Source organism: Saccostrea cucullata, unplaced genomic scaffold (assembly GCF_032062105.1).
Source record: "Saccostrea cucullata isolate Sc308-1 unplaced genomic scaffold, CSIRO_AGI_Scuc_v1 ctg47, whole genome shotgun sequence".
Taxonomy (NCBI): Eukaryota; Metazoa; Mollusca; class Bivalvia; order Ostreida; family Ostreidae; genus Saccostrea; species Saccostrea cuccullata.
Window position 1 is genome coordinate 363,677 of NW_026936653.1, and position 19,009 is coordinate 382,685.

Here is a 19,009-nt window from a genome sequence, read left to right on the forward strand (position 1 = left end):
TCCTATTTCACAGGAACCTAAATTATCAAAAGGTGCTGAAATTCATGTGACAGATACAGTAAATAATGTTTTTCACTTTATCTACTCCCACTGCCACCCAGAATGGCAGATTCCTGCTAAATGCCAAGTTAAATCACCTTCATTCTTTGTTTGAAACACATTCCAGGTTCAAGTTTTTGAAGGTGATTCTTTTCAAGTACATGTACTATTGTGGCCAATAATGATCAGAGGAGCATAGGCGAAGTGTTTCATTGTACCAGTCCAGATTTCGAATGCTTCACTTGTCAAAGGTTAATGTTATTGGAGCAGGCAAAGTTCTAAGAGCAGTCTTCATTTTCCAAGTCCAAGTAACATCAAATCCTCTATTGAGCAAACTTACAAGGATAATATATATCTGCCAGGTTTACTTCAGATGCTAGATCAGACCTAAATTATCCAGATGAGTGACCATTTAAAAATTTTTGGAGAATATTCTCTCTAGTGGAAAGTATCCCTCAAGTCAACCTTTCCCTAAACCAAACATGGATGATGCATCAAGGGAGAGCACTCTTACAACTTGCTTCAATTTTCTGGATGAAGGGCAGATCAAAATGAATATACAGTAAAACTCGTTTAGTACGAACACGGATATTGCGAATTCACGGATATAGCGAAGTTATCTTGGATCCCCAGCTATATAAATTTCATGAATTTCTTATATGGTCATAACGAATTACGGATATAGCGAAGTAATTTCATAGGTCCCAGCGACTTCGTTATAATCGAGTTTTGCTGTACTGTGTGTGTACTTTAAAAAGTGTGCTTCTTATTTTAGCAGCTTTGGTACAGAAAATAATGCACTAATTCATGAATGCATGACAGGAAATCTCTAGTGCTAATTCATGGTTAACTATTCCATTGCATATCATTGTGCTAAATTTTGAATATGTTATGTACACATACAGAATTATAAAGCAGAGTCATTGAAGTTTGACTTTAATCCCTATCTGTTTGCACTGATTTTCACATGTAAATATGCACTCTGACTGACTTGCTGGATGCCAATTCAAGTTTGAGCTGCATTTTCTGCATGGTTGACATTGTGAGTTAAAATCTTCCTAAGTATACTCTGACGTTTAACCTTGCTTTTGTGCCCTGACATCTACTCCTTCAGGGGAAACAGTGTACCAAGTCTGATGTCTGTCATACCAAGGATTTTCAAGATATTGAGCAATCAGTGTCTACCTACATATCCAGTTTAAACTTTCTGACTTAAGATAAATAGGGGTCATCAACTCATCATAGAGTACCAGTGTATGAAGTTTGATGACATTTAAGTCAATGGTTCTCAAGATACTGATACTTCCTTTGCCTAGGTTATTTTGACCCTGACCTACAACCTTGTGACCTCAAAATGAATTGAGGTTGTATACATCTCACAGGCAACTTGATAATCTCAAGATTGATTGATAAGTCTTGAGATGATTCACAGTGCTTACCTTACTGGCTAATAAAATTGCCACCACCTTTGAATGTAATAAGGCAATCATTTAAGATTTAAAAACATGACAGAGAAAATTGAATTTTGATTCACATTTATTGAGTTTAGTAAAAAATAAAAAAAAAATATATTCATACAAAGGTCTACATTTGCACAGTACATTGAAAAATCAAAATGAAAGAACAATAAGTATACACTGTAATGAAGTGGTTTTTATCTTCCTTTGTTCAAAAGAACAATAGAAAAATAAGAAATGATCATCTACTGACACTAACAGCACTTTCCCCACAGACAATTCTAACATTCTACAAAGCACTCCTGTGCAACAGGAATTGGGAAAACACAAAAGAACAACTTTTTAAAAATGCTAATATTTGAGGTTCTCCTCACAAACTTTGCAGGGAGTATAAAAACAGCTAAATTGGTACACAGTAGCAAAGTGCTGAGACAAAATTCTATGATATGCAGTAGGATTTCTTTAAAAAAAAATTCTGTGGCCTGTATTCCTGGTTTACTGTGAATTTTTAAGGAAGACATTGTACCGGTAATGATACCTTACCAATCATTAACAGCAAATCATGGATGAATTTCAATAAAATTATTAGGGGGTCCTCTGCAGGCTTTGAAAAAAGTTGATTTTGTTGTTACAAATTCAAGTATAGCAGGCTATTTAAGTCAATTAAGTGAAATAAGAATGTTACCAAACTTTATGACCATGGGCTATGGTCCACTTTATCAAAACCTACATTCTAGCTTAAAATTGCATCCAACTTAAATTCTAACCTTTAATCTCTGTGTTTTGTATTTCTGTAGCAATTCTATTATTTAAACATGCAGTTCAAAATGAAAATGGTTTGCAATCTGTATGAAATTGATGAAATGAATAGCAAATATGTCACGGAAATATACTGAATATAAATATACTGTTGTACAAATGTATGTTCTAAATACAGTATAACAGTATGTCTAATCAGACACTACTGGTTCGTAAGGAATTGGCCGGATTAGAGAACATTATGAATTAGAGGACATTTATATCAGTTGACTTTCTTGAAAGGGACTTGAAATTGACATCGTATTAGACAAGATTTCGGAATACACAACATTTGGATTAGACAAGTTTCACTGTATTAAGGGAAATTGTTCCAGTCATTCAATATTTTATAATATTTGTATTATGCCATGAATATGACAAACTATAGGTTATATAAGAACATGTATACTTGGTACACTAGGTACAACCTGTAGGGTGGTCAATTAGTGTGACAGGAAGTCAAAACACAGACTTATAGCAAAAAATATGTATAAAAAGAAATTGAAGTGAATCACTAAGTTTTCAAGCTTGCTATCAAATACAGCATGAATTTAGAGATACTGTATTTTTGGTAAAAATTATATTTCTATGAATAAATTTTCATATTTATAATCATTTAGGGAGCACCTTTAAGTTAACATTGTGACTTACAAAAAAAATAATTATGATGATAAAACATGTTTGAAAATAAATTTAACAATTATCAGATATATTGTGTGATTATGAGTAATTGGGCTGTAGCCCTGCAGGGCAAGAAATAGCCCGACCTTCAGTTGTCCCGGGCCAGAGACACCCTGACAGCATGAATTTAGAGATACATTTCAATGAATTTTCCATGAGCACCTATGCAATACATGTGTATATATAGTTTTTTAATTTTAATTTTGAATTAAAGATCAGAACATAATTATTTTTATTTTTAAATATATTCATTTTGTTCATGTCTAAAAGTTTATTCCAAAATATATACATATTCTTTTCTACCAACTGGTTAAGCATAAGTTTTCTTCTCAGTATTTTCATTTTATTACCATGTCAATATGCTTCACAAGATCTGCAACAATAAAGTGCCCTAATATCTGCAGTCTGATGATGTTATTAACTCCTACTGATAATCTGTTTCCTCACAGAAAATATATCATCTGATACAGTCTCTACCACTCAGAAAACAACCAGATCCAGATACACAGAAACACAGCTCACTTTGAGATATTTCCTGCTTCCTCTAGCACTTTCACAATATATTCCACAGTTTTCCTGTGTGAAGCCGAGAACTTTACTGATAGTCAAAGTACTATTAATGTTCTTTGACATCATTTTTCATGATTTTTTCAATTCAAACAATTAACATAAATGTTAAAACATGTCTACCAAATTTGAACATGATGTTTATAAATGGAGTCTGCACAACTTTTTGTACAGCCCTCATATATGGAAATAGATAGAGAAAACTTGTATATTGATTCTTATCAGTAAAATATGTGTTATTGCAACTTTCATACCAACAGTACTACTTATATATAAAAAACAAACAACAAGTTTCAATATGATACATTAATTCAGCTGAATACAATATGCAGATAGTACTGTTTAACCCTTAAGAGCCTCAGGTATTCATTTTAATATATGAACATGTGAGGTATTAAGCAACACACAGCTGCAAAATCTACATAAATGAGAAGACTGTGCTAAAACATAAAAAAATCACACATACATCACAAGAAGACTCAGACTTTATCAAAATGAGGTTGATCGGATATTCGAAGAGCATCAAAACTAGGTCTTTTGCCACTTGCTTCAAAATTCTGAGTGGTGCTCATTCTTGAGAACAGGTCCCGGAATTTTACGAGCATTGTCTCTAGAGCTTTCTGTTCAAACTGAGCGTTCATTAGACTCATCATAGGATCGGGCTCGGGACATCTCATCAGTGTAGGAGCAAACACGATCGCCAGGTTGTCTGGACCCATCATGTTGACAGGCTTCTTCTCTGTTACCCTACAGGGATAAAGTTTACATCATCATTTTTTTAATATAAATGTTGCCAGAAATTTCATGTAACCTCCAACATCAAATTTTCTCCTCTTCATTTAATTTATTACACCTAACTGATGTTTACTTGGTGGTTTAAATCAATACTTGTATCATACATGTAGCCATAACCCCTATCCATGCCCCAGAATTCAATAATGCATACTATGAAAAACAAGAAATCTGTGAGCCAATGCTCACAAGTAATACCCCTGCCCTGATGTGAATATACAATATCATGTTAATAAACGTTACGGGTATATGCACGTTTAAATAGGAATTTGACATCAGATTCATATAAAAATAAATCCCACCATACTGCATGCCTCAACAAAGTATGTACTAAAATTTCAAGCATCTGTTATGAGTAGTTGCTGAGAAAACTGTGACGAAAATTTGTTAATTTATGAAACGGACAGATCCACTGACAAACAGAAGGTTGACATCAGATTTGAACAAAGATTAATCCCACCATATAGCATGCCTCAAGAGAGAGTGTGCTAAAATGTCAAGCATCTGCGATGAGTAATTGGTGAGAAAACTGTGGCAAAAATTTGTTATGTATGATACATATGAAAAAAACAAACAGACACATATGAATCAGATTTACAAGAATAAACACACATATGGTAAATGCCTCAGAGAAGATTTTGTTAAAATTTCAAGCATCTGCGATGAGTATTTGCTTTGAAAACTGTGACAAAAATTTGTGAATGTGTGAAAAATGTATGAATGGACAGATGCACAGGCAAACATGGGAAGTTGACATTAGATTTAAACAGAAATGAATTTCACCAAATGGCATGCCTCAGAGAAGATTGTGCTAAAATTTCAAGCATCTGCAATGAGTAGCTGCTGAGAAAACTTCAACGAAAATTTGTTATGTATGAAATGGACAGATGCACGGATAAACAGGAAGTTGACATCAGATTTGAACAAAAATGAATCCCAACATATGGCATGCCTTAGAGAAGATTGTTTCATAATTTCAAGCATCTGCGATGAGAAGTTTTTGAGAAAACTTTAATGTAAATTTTACGTTACGGACAGACAGACAGCTAGACGGAAAGACGGACGGACAGACACACAAAGGTAAAACAGTATATCCCCTTCTCCTTTGGAGCGTGGGTATAAAAACCCTGACCCATAAACAGTTTAATAGCATGCATATTTTTGTCAGTGCTAAAACCATTAACCACTTTGTATGCTTTAGAAAAAACACCTTTCATACAAATTCAATGCAATATACACATGTAAAAATGTCCCATCAACACATAAAAAACCATAGTAAATATGTGTAATGTATAGCCCCACCCCCACCACCTATCCCACCACCAAAAAAAATTTTGAAGGAAAAGATATCTTGGTACCTGAATAGTCATAATTCACAAACCTGTTCAGATGAGCTAATAAGAATCTCAGAGTCTGGTAATGTGCTGGGGGAAGTTTGGTCAGTCCTTCCTTTATCCTAATTATTTGGGCCCTTGATCGAGGCTCATCTTGTTCTGCAAAGAAAATATAGAAAGTTATAATATGTGACCAATAATTAGTCAAAGATTATTTCTACATCTTTTATTTCTTATATTTTTGGTATGAACATTGTTTTGCAAAATTAATAATTTAATAAATCCCTGAGTGCTGTAACTTACTCATGGTGTCTATGATGATTTTATATGCTTCGAACGTGATGAGGGGGATAGGAAGGAGCCTGAAGTACAGCTTGAGAACACTGGTAATACTGTTTATATCGTCATACTTAGCCTCACTTATCACTGTATTCTCTCCATCTGAAATAAAACCATAATGTTCAAAGATGTATTTTAAATTTTAAAAAATTTAAATTGAAGCATAATTTTCTGCACCGAGTCTAGGTGTTACCTAGTATTACCTTTGTCAAATGCCATTCTGATGCTCTCTACTTCATCATGGAGACCAGCTATCCTGTATAATCCCTCAGCTTCTACACCTGCTCAATGTAATATAACACTTATGTATCTCTTGGTACTGTGACAAACACTCATTGTAAATAGTTTATCTCCAAAGATGGTCAAACTTTACTCAAAACATTATTTCTAATATTTGATATATTGTAGCAGAATCAAAATGAGTGGAGTTTTTTTCCCAACATATAAACCCAGTTTTGAACATGTGCCTTGTAAAATTTTTAAAATTGTCTTTATTAGACTGTATTTTTTTTCTTAGAATCATAACCTAAAACCTATATCACTTTCACATGGATAACTTTTCACAATAACCCACCTCTGCGTTCAATCTCCTTAATGCATTTCTCCACCACCACCGGTACTGGTGTGTTCCTGGCCTTCACCACTGTCGTCAGATCTGCACCAAACAGGTTCTTGACAAATTTGATATCAGGCATGCAGTCATTTGGCACTTTCTCTGAGCACTTTTTGTGGGCTTCAAAACCACAGTCTGCAGTGAAATGAAGGGACTTTATTTCCATGGAAAATCAAATATTAGAACATTAATAATCACATGTAGTCTAATTTTTGTGCAGTTTTATGCCTTTTGTGATAAATACAACAACCAAAGTGTCAATACACTTCAAAAATACAAGGCCTCAAAATAGACTTTAAACTTTACAACAGTTGATCTTTACTGGGTTATAAAACTTACATATTTAAAATATATTGTTGGATATTTTGCAGATTTGTCCTTAAAAAAATGAATTTATTTTTCATTTTTTTAGCGATTTTAAAATGACATTAAAGTAGCTATTAGACATAAAACCAATTTTTAGCAATATTTAAAGTATTCGCTAATGATGCCAAAATGAAATCCTCTAAAAAACACAAATTAAAATGAAAAAACTTAAATTTATGTTAATCAATGCCATACCTAAACATTTTACTCCTTGGGCAATAAGACCCCACATAAAGTTGGCACAGAAGTCGCACCAGTGTAAGCCAATGAAATTCTGTGTCTGCAAATTAAAATTTGTCAAATAATTACCGGCAATTTGTCATATAAACATGATTTAATTCACTACACACTGAAATCAAAATAGAATAAATAGAACAATGCTCTAATGATAGTACTGAAGTATTGAAGACTACTTACTTTAAAATTGTGAGCTTTTTCATATTTCTCCACATCATCTACACTATCGATATCATCATCTAAATACTGAAATACACTATAAATTTTAAAACACATCTATCTTTGATAAAACTTGTATATCTAAAAACATATATAAATATGTATTATCTTTCAGTAAACATTACAGATTATTTTTTTTTAACTTTAGCAAAATATGACCATGTCAATAGAAACACAGATATGCAACGATACCTTTGAACAAATTCTGAGATATCTCATGTTCATTTCTACATGTATACTGCTACATTTTGCCTCCTCACCTTTTGCTTTTGAAATGCTCCTATCTCATCCTTGCTATCATATACTTCTTTAAGATATCCCCATTGTATTTCTTACATTCTATGTTGACTTGATAATAAATTGTTTATTAGTTATCAAGTTATTTCTGTTTTCTAACGTATTGTTTTGATATGATCCCTTACCTGTTGGGGTACACTACCATTGGTTCCTCCACTGATCCCCTCCGCTGCCTGATCTGTAAAGTCCAGCCGCTTACTGTTAGCAGATCTTCGAGAGCGATGAAGGCGTTTACGTTTGTCTGTGTATGCCAAGTATGGAGATTCCGCATAATTTGACTCGTTTGACAAAGAAGCAATGTAATCTGCTGCTTTGAGTTCCACATAAAAGTGGATAAGTCCGTCAGCCACTAAATCGTGGACCGTGTCAAACCGCTTATCTCCTACATAATGCTGTCCATCGTAGTACAACTTATAGTTTTTGGTCTGGTTGTCAAACCTGTAATGTAAAATAAGACAGTACAATTTTTTAAATAAGAATATATAGGAAGATTGCTTAAAACAATTTTATGCAGTTATGCTCGATTTTTTTTCTCTCAACTTTTTGCACCCAATAATGCAAATAATCCATTCCCACTTCTTTTGATGGATGGCTTATTACAGTTTTTACTCTCATGATTGTCACGATAGCCATAAATATGAAGAAGCATGTTTGGTTTTTATGAACAAAACTCTCTTCAAGAACTTGTACATACAAGACAGCATGCATTCTCATGTACAATATTTACTGTTAATTTCTTCTGCAGACATTTTATAATTTAGAGAGGGGTGGTGGTGTTGCACTATTTTGTATACTTATTAAAAAAAAGGGGGAAATATGCATAATATTTCCGTATGTTCACCTGCTCACATTTATAAAGTGTACAAGATCTTATGTTCTTTTTTGGTAACCAGTACCTATATAGTTATAAAAAACTTTTATGGTCAATTTTATGGTTTTATGTGCAGAGAAATCAATGCATTAAGTTTTTGGGGGATATTTTCCCAACCAACATGGGGAATATACCGGTATGTAAAAAGACACTACAGGAAAATAATTATAACTTGCAGATGAGATACCCTGTACAATGACCCAAAAAATTGTTGCATGTACCCATGCACATAACAGATAGTTGTCTTTGTTGTTTTAGCTGTTACTAGTGTGAACTAATCAAGCACCTCTAAACCAGGCACTCTCTCTTAAATAGCAGAGCAAATCCACTCATGTTTTGTTCATTGGAATAAAAATAAACCTCTGGAGGAAACAACTTGTTCCAGATGCTGCTGTGCACACACCAGGAAAGCCTGCCATTTAGACAGGGAATTAACTAATGTAACAAGTTTACGCCTTTCCGAAACAATGTCAATTTGCAAGAATTTTGCACTTGTTGCACATTAATTAATTAATAAAACTCAATTGCTGGTACATGGAATCAATTCCATGCACTCCTCATTTATAAAATTTAATGTTACTTTCCTGACCTATGATGCACAAGGGCAGGACAAGCAGACTTTGGTAATTAATAAATCAAAATATCAGGAAGTTATACTTCATGGAAACAGTCGGTCAAACGTCATTCAATGCAAAACTTAACAGCAAAATTTAGATACATAACCTTCCATTGAGTGTTTGCCTTTATGAAATACATGTATAAAATCAATTCTTAATTTACATGCAATTAAGAATAAATTGATCATAGACATAACATATATTTACATAAAAAAAGAAACTCTGAAAGTGTAAAGTAGTTGTGTAACATTTACTAACTGGCACTCTACATGTATGTGAGTATGTATACATACACACTTCACAGAGAGTCATATGTACAAAAGTACAAAGGTACAAAGTGGAATGCATACTGTTTAAATACAAGTTTTCATGGGAATAAAATTTTGTTGATTTTTTTTCTAAAATGATTCATAGGCATTAAATTTTTTTCTTTCAGAAGTAAACTCTTCTTAATCATATGTTAATATACATTCACAGGAAAAATTTGTATGAGAATTTTATCCCCAACGAAATTTTCTGCTTTTATAGTATATTCCATACATAAACACCTTACCCAATCAGGCAAGATATATGTATGTAATTTTTTTTTTTTTTAAAATGCAGTCTTTTAACTAGAGTCATTTCTAGGATAACACAGTAAAGGGCTTCCTGTTTAATAGATAATTACAATTTCTCATTCTGATTTTTTGTATTCCTTATAAGGGAAAAAAATACAGTTAATATATAATGATTGGGGGAAATAAAAATCAATGCCCCACTTTAATTCTTGAATTAAATCACTGACAGACTGTATTGCTTCAATAATACAGAGTACACTACAAGTACACATACTTCACGTGTAATATAGTACCGACTTCCTATCATTAGCACACCATATAGAACTTGAACAAGATTATGTGATAAAACTGAGGGTCATGTGTGTAAAACACAATTCAAGTGCTTCTCTCTCTGTGTGTAAATGTCAAGTGCCTTGAGCAGTGTATAGGAACACCAGAAATTGGTTATTAATACTGCATGTATTACATGTATATGCAGCCTGAAGTCTCTGTTGGGTTTTCCTGAGTAACGGGAAAACATGACCAATAAGGGACAAGATCTTTGTGAGCAGTTTTAACATAATCCATCTTTCATGCCCAAGACAAAATAACAATGTATAAAATATCTAGATATATTCAAACAGCTATAATTATAACAATTTAATTTTACAATAAAAACCTTTTATTTATGTTAAGAGAATTTTTTCCTTCATATTTTGACAGGAATACATATTCCATAAATATTAAGCTATTACTGTAAAATTCACTTATGTTGAAGAGAGAAATGAACTGTAACACACATTTATTTGGCAAATTAGTATATAAAAATGAGTATTTACAATCTATCCAACAGGTAGAGGAATTAAAAAAAATCCTCTTCACATAGTAACAAAAATATCAGGTCTTTGTCTTACTTATTTGATAGTACAATGAAGGAACAGTGTGTTCTTTTTGTATGTAGATCACAGAGATGACAACAGGTGCACTTTTAGCCCCTTTATCTACTGTCTGACAGGTGCTGGGGGATTTGGGGATTACCTTATAGCTAGGGTGTAGGCGTTGTCCCCCCCCCCCCCATTCTGAGAGATTTTTGGAGATTTACCTTATAGCTAGGGTGTAGGCGTCGGCTGCTCTCTCACTCTTCCTCACCAGGTAACTCCCGTCCCCCTCCGAGGACAATAATACATCAGCTTCCTCCCGTGTTATGTTGCCATGGAATCTAAAAAAACAAGAAAAAGACAAAAATTAAATCTGAAAAACAAACATCAAATTTGTAGTTTCAGATTGTTCATAACTTTCACTTTTGATTTTGAGCCCAAAGTGTTGAAATAATTACAATGAGTATCCACTTTCTTGGAAAATTTATTCTCTGTCTGTGAGATAAATGATACCACCTGTTAATTATTGATTCTGCATTACTTGTACTTCTTTTTTTTTCTTAGCATGCATTGCCATGCAAACAGGACAATAACATTAAAAGCATTCAAAACTCACTCTTTTCCATAAAATGGAGGCTTTCCAGGGATCTGAAATGAAAATTATTTCCATCAAAACATTATTCTTTCCTCGTTTTTGCACACTTAATTTAAACATTTCATTTGATTATGTTGTGCAATTTCTTCATCAGTTAATGAATTCTTCATTGAGTAAAATTAAAACTTCTTTTTTTGAAAGTGTATATTGCATCAATTACAATGTAATGGCGTCTCCTAATCATTAACCTTTAAATATCTATTTCTTTTAAATTACATTCTGATTAATTCTGTTCTGAATGTAATACTTGTCTTAAGGTATGGTGTGGAAAAAGGACCAATATTCTAGAGATTAATATGGAATTAGAAGTCTGCAGTCACTAACCTCACGCTGACAAACAATCTTCTTTGGTTTTGGTGCTTGAAGTTGTAAGGTGTATACTGTCAAATGAAGAATAACTTTATTACATCAAGTATCCAATTACATATTTTGCATATAGCATAAAATGATGTGTATACATAGAATGCACTCTGATTAAAATCAGATCCTCATAAGCCACATATCATTGAAAAAAGGAGCATCTAGAATCTGATTTTAATCAGCTTGACATAAAATGCATATGAAACATGAGGAAAAAAAATACCCTCAACTCCGAAGTTTAAAAAATTACATGTGCAATGAAAGTAGAATAAACTGCTTTATAAATAAGTACTTAAGCATCAAGGATGATAATTATATGACACTTCATGAAAAGAAATTCAACTGGTACCGGATAACACTATAAAGTGGATAAAACATATTTGTTCAACATAAGACACAAACAATTAGTATAATTCCTTATTTTTGTGTATTTTCTTCCTTTTTGTCAATAATGCAATGATTTAGTCTTTTCAGAAGACACCAGGACAACCTTGGCACACAAGTCAAGTGGTCAACAGACAAATGACAGGCATATGACTGCACATTTACATTGTAGTGGTCAATAATGACCTAAATAAGAAAATACTAACCATCAAGGTTTTTTTCCCTTTTTTGGGGGGGGGGGGGTTAATTGAAAGAAATTTATTTTTTAAAATGACAATATTATTAAATAGAATGTTTTGCAAAAAGATACATTCCAATTAGATTTTAAATTTTTTTCTGAAAGTACCCTAGCTACCTCAAGTTTGGAAAAATAGATATGTATGGAAACATTATATCTGACTGACCCTATTTAATTTTCACCATTTTGTTATGAATTAAAACATCTGTGGTTGTGAAGGAAATTAATTGACACAGAAGACAATTATAAGTTTACTTGAACATTCAATTCAGGTGCAACAGACCTTAAAATTGAGTCCAGTCGAACCATTTTTTCCTTTTCTATAACAAGTTTTACACCTTTTAAGAAATATTCTCTAAGAATTAGGAATTTAACAATTGATGCAAACAGTTTTTCAAAATATCTTCTGTAATTATGTATTATTGCCATATCTTGTATGCACTGTTAATCTGTAAACAAGTAGTGATGAACTCTTTTTGGATTTCTAATATGCTTGAGATCTACAAAAACACTTTCAAGGATATGCTACACAATATTTCAGAATGGGGAGGAAATGTAAAAGATCATCTATACAATATGTTTCTCATATCCTTCCTGTCAAATCTTAGGTTTTTTTTTTAATAAAACAGAGATGGAAAATTCTGTCATGCTTAGTTAACGATTTTGTGGCAGATGTTCCGAGAGAAAAGAGTAAACTGTCTCTCAGAAAATTTTACAGTTTGCAAAAATGTACATGTGAATTTATTTGTTTCTGGTCATGGTAAATGTCAGTCCTTCTACACTTTATGGATGTCTGAACTGAAATTCTTCAAGAAAACATCTGGTTCTGTTGTGAGCTATTAGTCATTTTTTTTCTCTAAAACCTTCAAGTATTCTAATCCTTTCTGTATGAGTCAGATACCTTGCCAAATAAAATATATCACCCAGCATACAACTATACCCTCACTCCAAATAGTTACACCTCGCTTTATGCACTGGCATGCATTTATTGAGGAAACATTGTAAAGTATGGGTGGTTTTATGTCTTTAGCATTATTGCACTATCTGAAGGTTTTGCACACTTTAAAAAAAAAATTAAGAAACAGGTGTTAATTATTTTAAACTCAGCTGCATCTTTAGAACACCATAAGTTTTCATTCTTAATTGTTATTTTATAAAGTAGGTTACATATACATTAAGTACATGTCGTGTACAAAATGCATGAATCATGCACAATAAAACTTTTATATCAACATGAGTAATGAATCATATTATATACTTACAGTAGGTTTTCCATGTGGGCAGTGGCTTGCTTTCCCCTCCATCTGCAAGTACAGTGATATAATCATGTCTTTTGTCATCCTCCTCCCCCTCCTCCTCCCCTGTCACCCTAAACATCATGTCCCCCTGTGTTACCACTCCCTCCACACGACGACAAAAAATTATCAACACTGAGGTCACCGTTATATAGCCTTATCACACACACACTCTCTTTTGTCAACTGAATGCACAGATAGGAAGAAAAAAAAACCTCTAACAAAAATTATCCAATACCGGAAAAAAGTTGTAAGACACTCTTCTCCTAGGTTTATAGGAATGTGTTTTTAGAGGGGATGATTGATTATTCACTGTTCATCTTGTTTTGTGAATTGACACCTTGCTGCATGTTTGCCCCTGTTCTTCCATTTACTGTTAAGACTTCAGTAGCAGGCAGGATAACAAAAAGAAAATCTTGGATTCACTGTCAGATAATTTGGAGACTACTGCTTCCTTTAACTAAAAGTTCATGGCCCAGATAAAAAACACTCTTCCTTAATTATTACATGTATATTTTTTTTTCTTTGTTTCCTCAATGGGATTGTATCATATCATCATACACTGATCATAATCCGCGATCACACATGAATACACAGCAGCTATTAAATTTCACAAATGACAACGACTAGTTTATCGTTATTATGAGTTTGTTGTTGATCATCAGTGATAAAGACACAACGGCTTATAGTCCTGTCCACACACAGTCTGACTAAATATGACAACTTCCGCCTTACAGCTGCGATTGGATGAACTTTTACACTTACACCTCAGGTTATTGTTGACTGACACACAAACATAAAATTCCTCTCTCCCCCTTTTTTTTTTAAATGTCTCTCTCGTTAAGAGTGTTGACACAGGTAAAGGACTATGCAGTCATGATAACAAAAACTGGCCCATAAAGCCTGCACAATGCCCCCTCTATGCAGCCACCACTAAATAATCTACTTCCTTTCCCCTTCTTACTTCCTTTTATTTTGACCCTATATGGGAACACAGTCTGATATTGTTTACATTACATTTTGAATGATTAAACTAGAGAGTTTTGCCATGTAATTTCCTGTGACTGTCCTCAAAATTTTAAATTTAGAGAGCATTTATTTTATTGGTGTTATGACTGATGTAAACATTTTATTTATAGTGCTGATTACTCATTATATCATTTGAAACAGAAATCCTTATTATGCGCGGATTTTAGCTAAGAAAGCCATTGCTCTTTTGATAGATAGTAAGTAAACTATTAATATCTCATTCTCTTATCTTATGCTTTATATTTGTTTTTTATAAGAATGAGGATGTACTTTATCAAAATTTTCTTGTTGAAGCAAGTGCCCCTCACTGACCTGGAACAGAAATCGTGCGCACAATGGTTGGCTGCTTTTTTATACAAACACGTATAACTTGGGGGGAAAATATGTTCCTCTTGCAGGTTTCTACCCTTGGATTTTTCACTTTTGTGCTGTTAAGTTAAGCCTGGGTTATGCATGTCAGTCCTCATTCATCATGTAATGTAATCTAATCATATCAAGGAAAGGAGAAGAGGTGCTTTATCTTAATAGCTGCTCAAAACTCATCATAGCAAACCTCCTTATACTAAGGCATATTTCTCATCAAATCAACTTTTGTACTGAAGTTACAAGCATTTAAGTATTATTTGTGATACTACTGCAAACTTCTCTGTGCAATAATTTTACTACTAAATCCCTGTATGGGGCATGTGACACTTCTCTTGTTCATCACTTTGTTTTCTAAAAAAAAAAAAAGAACTTAGCCATAACAGTCTAATTTCAGGACAAACTAAAAAAACGCTGGTGAAAAAAGCAGAAAACACCTCATTTGTAAACCCTAAGATGGATCAATACATTGGTGAATCATACACACAAGGTTTTTCTGCTCTGCTATACACTTTATGACATTGCAACCACTAGCCTACAGCTTTCCTATGCTAATAAACTGAACATATTAGTTTCATTATCAATTATCAAAAACACAAATCAGCTTCATTAGGTCAGGCAGGTAGATAAGGATATGTAAAGACATGGTCACACCTACACTTAATTCCTTCTGGCTGTACATAGATAGCTGACCAGTGAGTCAGACCAGATGACCACAACATGTACTTGACCACTATCACCACTCATACCTGTCAGGGGGGACAAATAGCCACCACACTGCCCACTGACACAGGGGACAACTTCATTTCCACCATCAACCAAACCTATATCTCTTAAATTCATACTTTTTAGACCATTCCAAGCAGACAGATTAGAAAAGGAGGGCAATAAAATCTTGAATCAAAATTACAAATGACCTATGACGACCTTATTCAACACTATCTCTATTCTGTGCTGAGTTCATTGACAAAAAAGACCTTTCAAGAACTATCAAGGTGAACTGACTACAGAGAGCCAATACAAGTACTTCCTTAACCCCCTTAAATTCTCCTGAGTGATAAATTTCAAATAAGTCTTGCATACAGGTATATTTTCATTCAATGTTTCTGAGGTTATGAATCAAAAATAACATTTAAAACTACATTGAATTTGTGCTTTCATTTTTTGTATTGCATGCTAAGACATAATTTTAAAATAACTTCTTTGTTATCTCAGAACAGCCAACTTTTAAAAAAATGAGTGACAGGAAATATGATATAACTTAAACTTACTGAAAGAATTTTTTAAATCACGCTCCCCCAAAATAAATTAAGCTATCCGGCAGAATTAATTTGTGACTGCAAGGAAAGACTTGATAAAAAAATATTTTGCTTTTGACACAAAATAATAATCCAATTTAAAGTTTGAGAACAAGGCCAAATTTTACTTACAACTACTGCTGTATGTCATGTTGTAGTATTGGGGGCGAATGGTCTTGTCTTTTGCCTTGGACATCCTGGCATTGTGGCTGCTCAAGTCCCCTCAGAGCAATGGAACCAATATCCTCAGAACATGAACCAGTGTCCTCTGAACATGAACCAGTGTCCTCAGAACACGAACCAGTATTCTCAAAGCATGGATCTGTAATGAAAATCAACTTATAAGTAATCCCTCTGAGTGAAAGTAAGTGATTTTATGAAAAAGAACACTTCTCCACAAACATGCAAGAAATCACTAGTACCCGGGTATTTGAAGCCAGTCTATGTACTGAATGTTAAAAAAAATCTTATACATGTGAAATCACAGCATTACCATTAAACAAAGAAAATGGTGACACATGAAATAAATTCCTCCCATACAAGTGTATCATCACCTTTTAGTATTCATCATTCAGACAAATGTATCAGTTCACAGATGATAAGATCTAGGAAAAGCACACCTGGATTTTGGAAAATCTTAAAATGTGGATAACAATTTGTCATTGTCGTTTTTCAACTTTTAAAAAAAAATTATAAATAGTACATTGATTCATATTGTTCACTAATTTAATAATTGTAAAGAAATTGCTTTAAAAAGTTGTTTAAAATGACAGATAATGGCAAGGTAAGAAACCAGAGGGTATTTTTTTCACTTGAAATAAAAGATGGATCACCATAAAGTTAACATGATTAAGTCATGCACATGCACACAAAAACTAAGCGGTTTTACCTAAATAATCTATGTACAATGCAAACTATAAAGCAAAGATGTACACTTACAATACATACACTTTATACTTTTAGCCATTTTCCTCATATTAACTAGGAAATTCACATATATGTAGGACATAGTGTGTATATAAGACACAAACATGCCATAAATTTTTACCCCTTGACATATGAATTGTTTCTTTTTCTGCTTAAGGTAATTTAAATGCAAAGGTGATCAAGTTATAGTTCAATACCCATGGCATAAAAAGACTATCAGATAGTAACTTAAAGTTAAAGTAGATTTATAAAACTTCGCATTCCAAAAATAACAATGCTAACTAGCTGAAACATTGGAAAAAAATATTGACATCCATATCCCTTCTCTCATAGCCATAATCATTAAACAAGAAATAGTAAGCAGTCAAAAACAGATATTAAAGTATTTGACAAATTCTACATACATGTTATTCACAAGGAAATTCAAACATCTGTCTAGGCTTGGTGAAATCTAACATATAATCTACTCTTTTGTCTTAAACACTGTGAAACACATAATTAATGATTCAAGGGGGAAGGATGTTAAGCGTTTCCATTACAATCATAAATTAAAGATTTCTATAAGGGTCTGTGATGACTTCTGGAAGAGACAGAAGACATTAGGGGAGCATTGAGCAGTCAGAATTACTAATTATCAGAATCTGACACTTTGACAGAAAAAGGATATTTTCATTCTTGATTTAGTTCAACGAAACATGTAACACACATCTAGTGCAAGACTTCAAGAGCCTAGCTCTTAGAGTTTCCCATTCAAACTTTACCATCTACTATAAAGTCAGAAGCAATTAAGGCATCTTACATCATATCCCTAAAGTTTGTTCATATCACTTGTGTACGGAACTATAAGGACATTTGTTTGTAATTTTCTTCAAATGTATTAATGTAAAAATGTTCCTTGTATAATTTATCCCAAATTTAAAATAACATTAAATTAAGAGCTTTAGACTTTCAATATCATACATACTTACAAAACAATCTGCTAAATTTTGACTTTTAATAGTCAGATTATAAGGCTACTAAGTGCATAAATGTCCCAAGTTTACAAGTGTAGGAATTCTCAATCTAGTCGCCTCTACTTCCGAGCATCGTCAATATGTGTCACCATTTCAGAAACATGCCATACATATTTTATTGAGCCGTCTTGTGATAAAGGCACAGTGATGAAGTTTCAATACTGAGAGATCAATGAAGCAAAATTGAAAATATAGTTTTCATACAAGAACATCACTTGCACAGTTCATTCATATTCATATTGAGAAAATGAAAATGATCTGCATAAGTAAATCAAAACAATTCCATGTGATAAAGAAGTCATTTGAAATGAATGGCCATTCTTCAAAAAACCGATACACTTTGATTCAGTGAATAAAACAATGATTCACAAAGCAGCCAGGATCATTATAATCTTGCCAAATATTTACGTTCTACAAAACAACTAGTCAACTGAACTATTTCAGTTATAGATAGGAAGGAATAGGATATTACAATAAGGCATGCGAATATTACCTCAGTTCATGTTGAGAATGTGAAAACACCGCTGATCATTAAATTTCCATTTCAGAGACTGAAGTAGCAGACCATCGTTCTATTTCAACGCGCACTCTAGCGAGTGTAAACAATAAATGACGGGAGGTAACCTTGGCATGTAAAGAAAGACAACTCTTTCGACAATCAAAATTTTCCCTACTTTTTACGGAAAACAATAAATATTATATATAATAAAATTATATATTTAGTCATAAATGAAAAAATCATTATTTATAAATTACAACTGGTGTTTCAAAAGACTTTTTTTTGCAATTTAAACACAATCCGCAAG

The 19,009-nt window shown here is 33.0% G+C and overlaps 1 protein-coding gene across 2 annotated transcripts; it reads right to left on the reverse strand.

Moving 5' to 3' along the window:
• Positions 1-3,156: 3,156 nt before the first annotated feature.
• Positions 3,157-18,798, reverse strand: LOC134246142 (N-chimaerin-like). 2 transcript variants are annotated; one of them, XM_062728435.1, is made up of 14 exons: positions 18,697-18,798; positions 16,396-16,585; positions 13,541-13,582; positions 11,621-11,676; positions 11,258-11,289; positions 10,866-10,982; positions 7,865-8,177; positions 7,404-7,469; positions 7,182-7,266; positions 6,582-6,755; positions 6,211-6,288; positions 5,972-6,109; positions 5,716-5,827; positions 3,157-4,289 (listed from the first exon to the last, which is right to left on the reverse strand). In XM_062728435.1, exons 2-14 carry the CDS (start codon positions 16,457-16,459, stop codon positions 4,022-4,024), a joined length of 1,545 nt encoding a protein of 514 aa, XP_062584419.1. In that variant the 5' UTR covers positions 16,460-16,585; positions 18,697-18,798; the 3' UTR covers positions 3,157-4,021. The 2 variants fall into 2 exon arrangements, with proteins under 2 accessions (XP_062584419.1, XP_062584418.1); XM_062728434.1 differs by lacking the exons at positions 16,396-16,585; positions 18,697-18,798 and having other exon boundaries at positions 13,541-14,534.
• Positions 18,799-19,009: the final 211 nt, after the last annotated feature.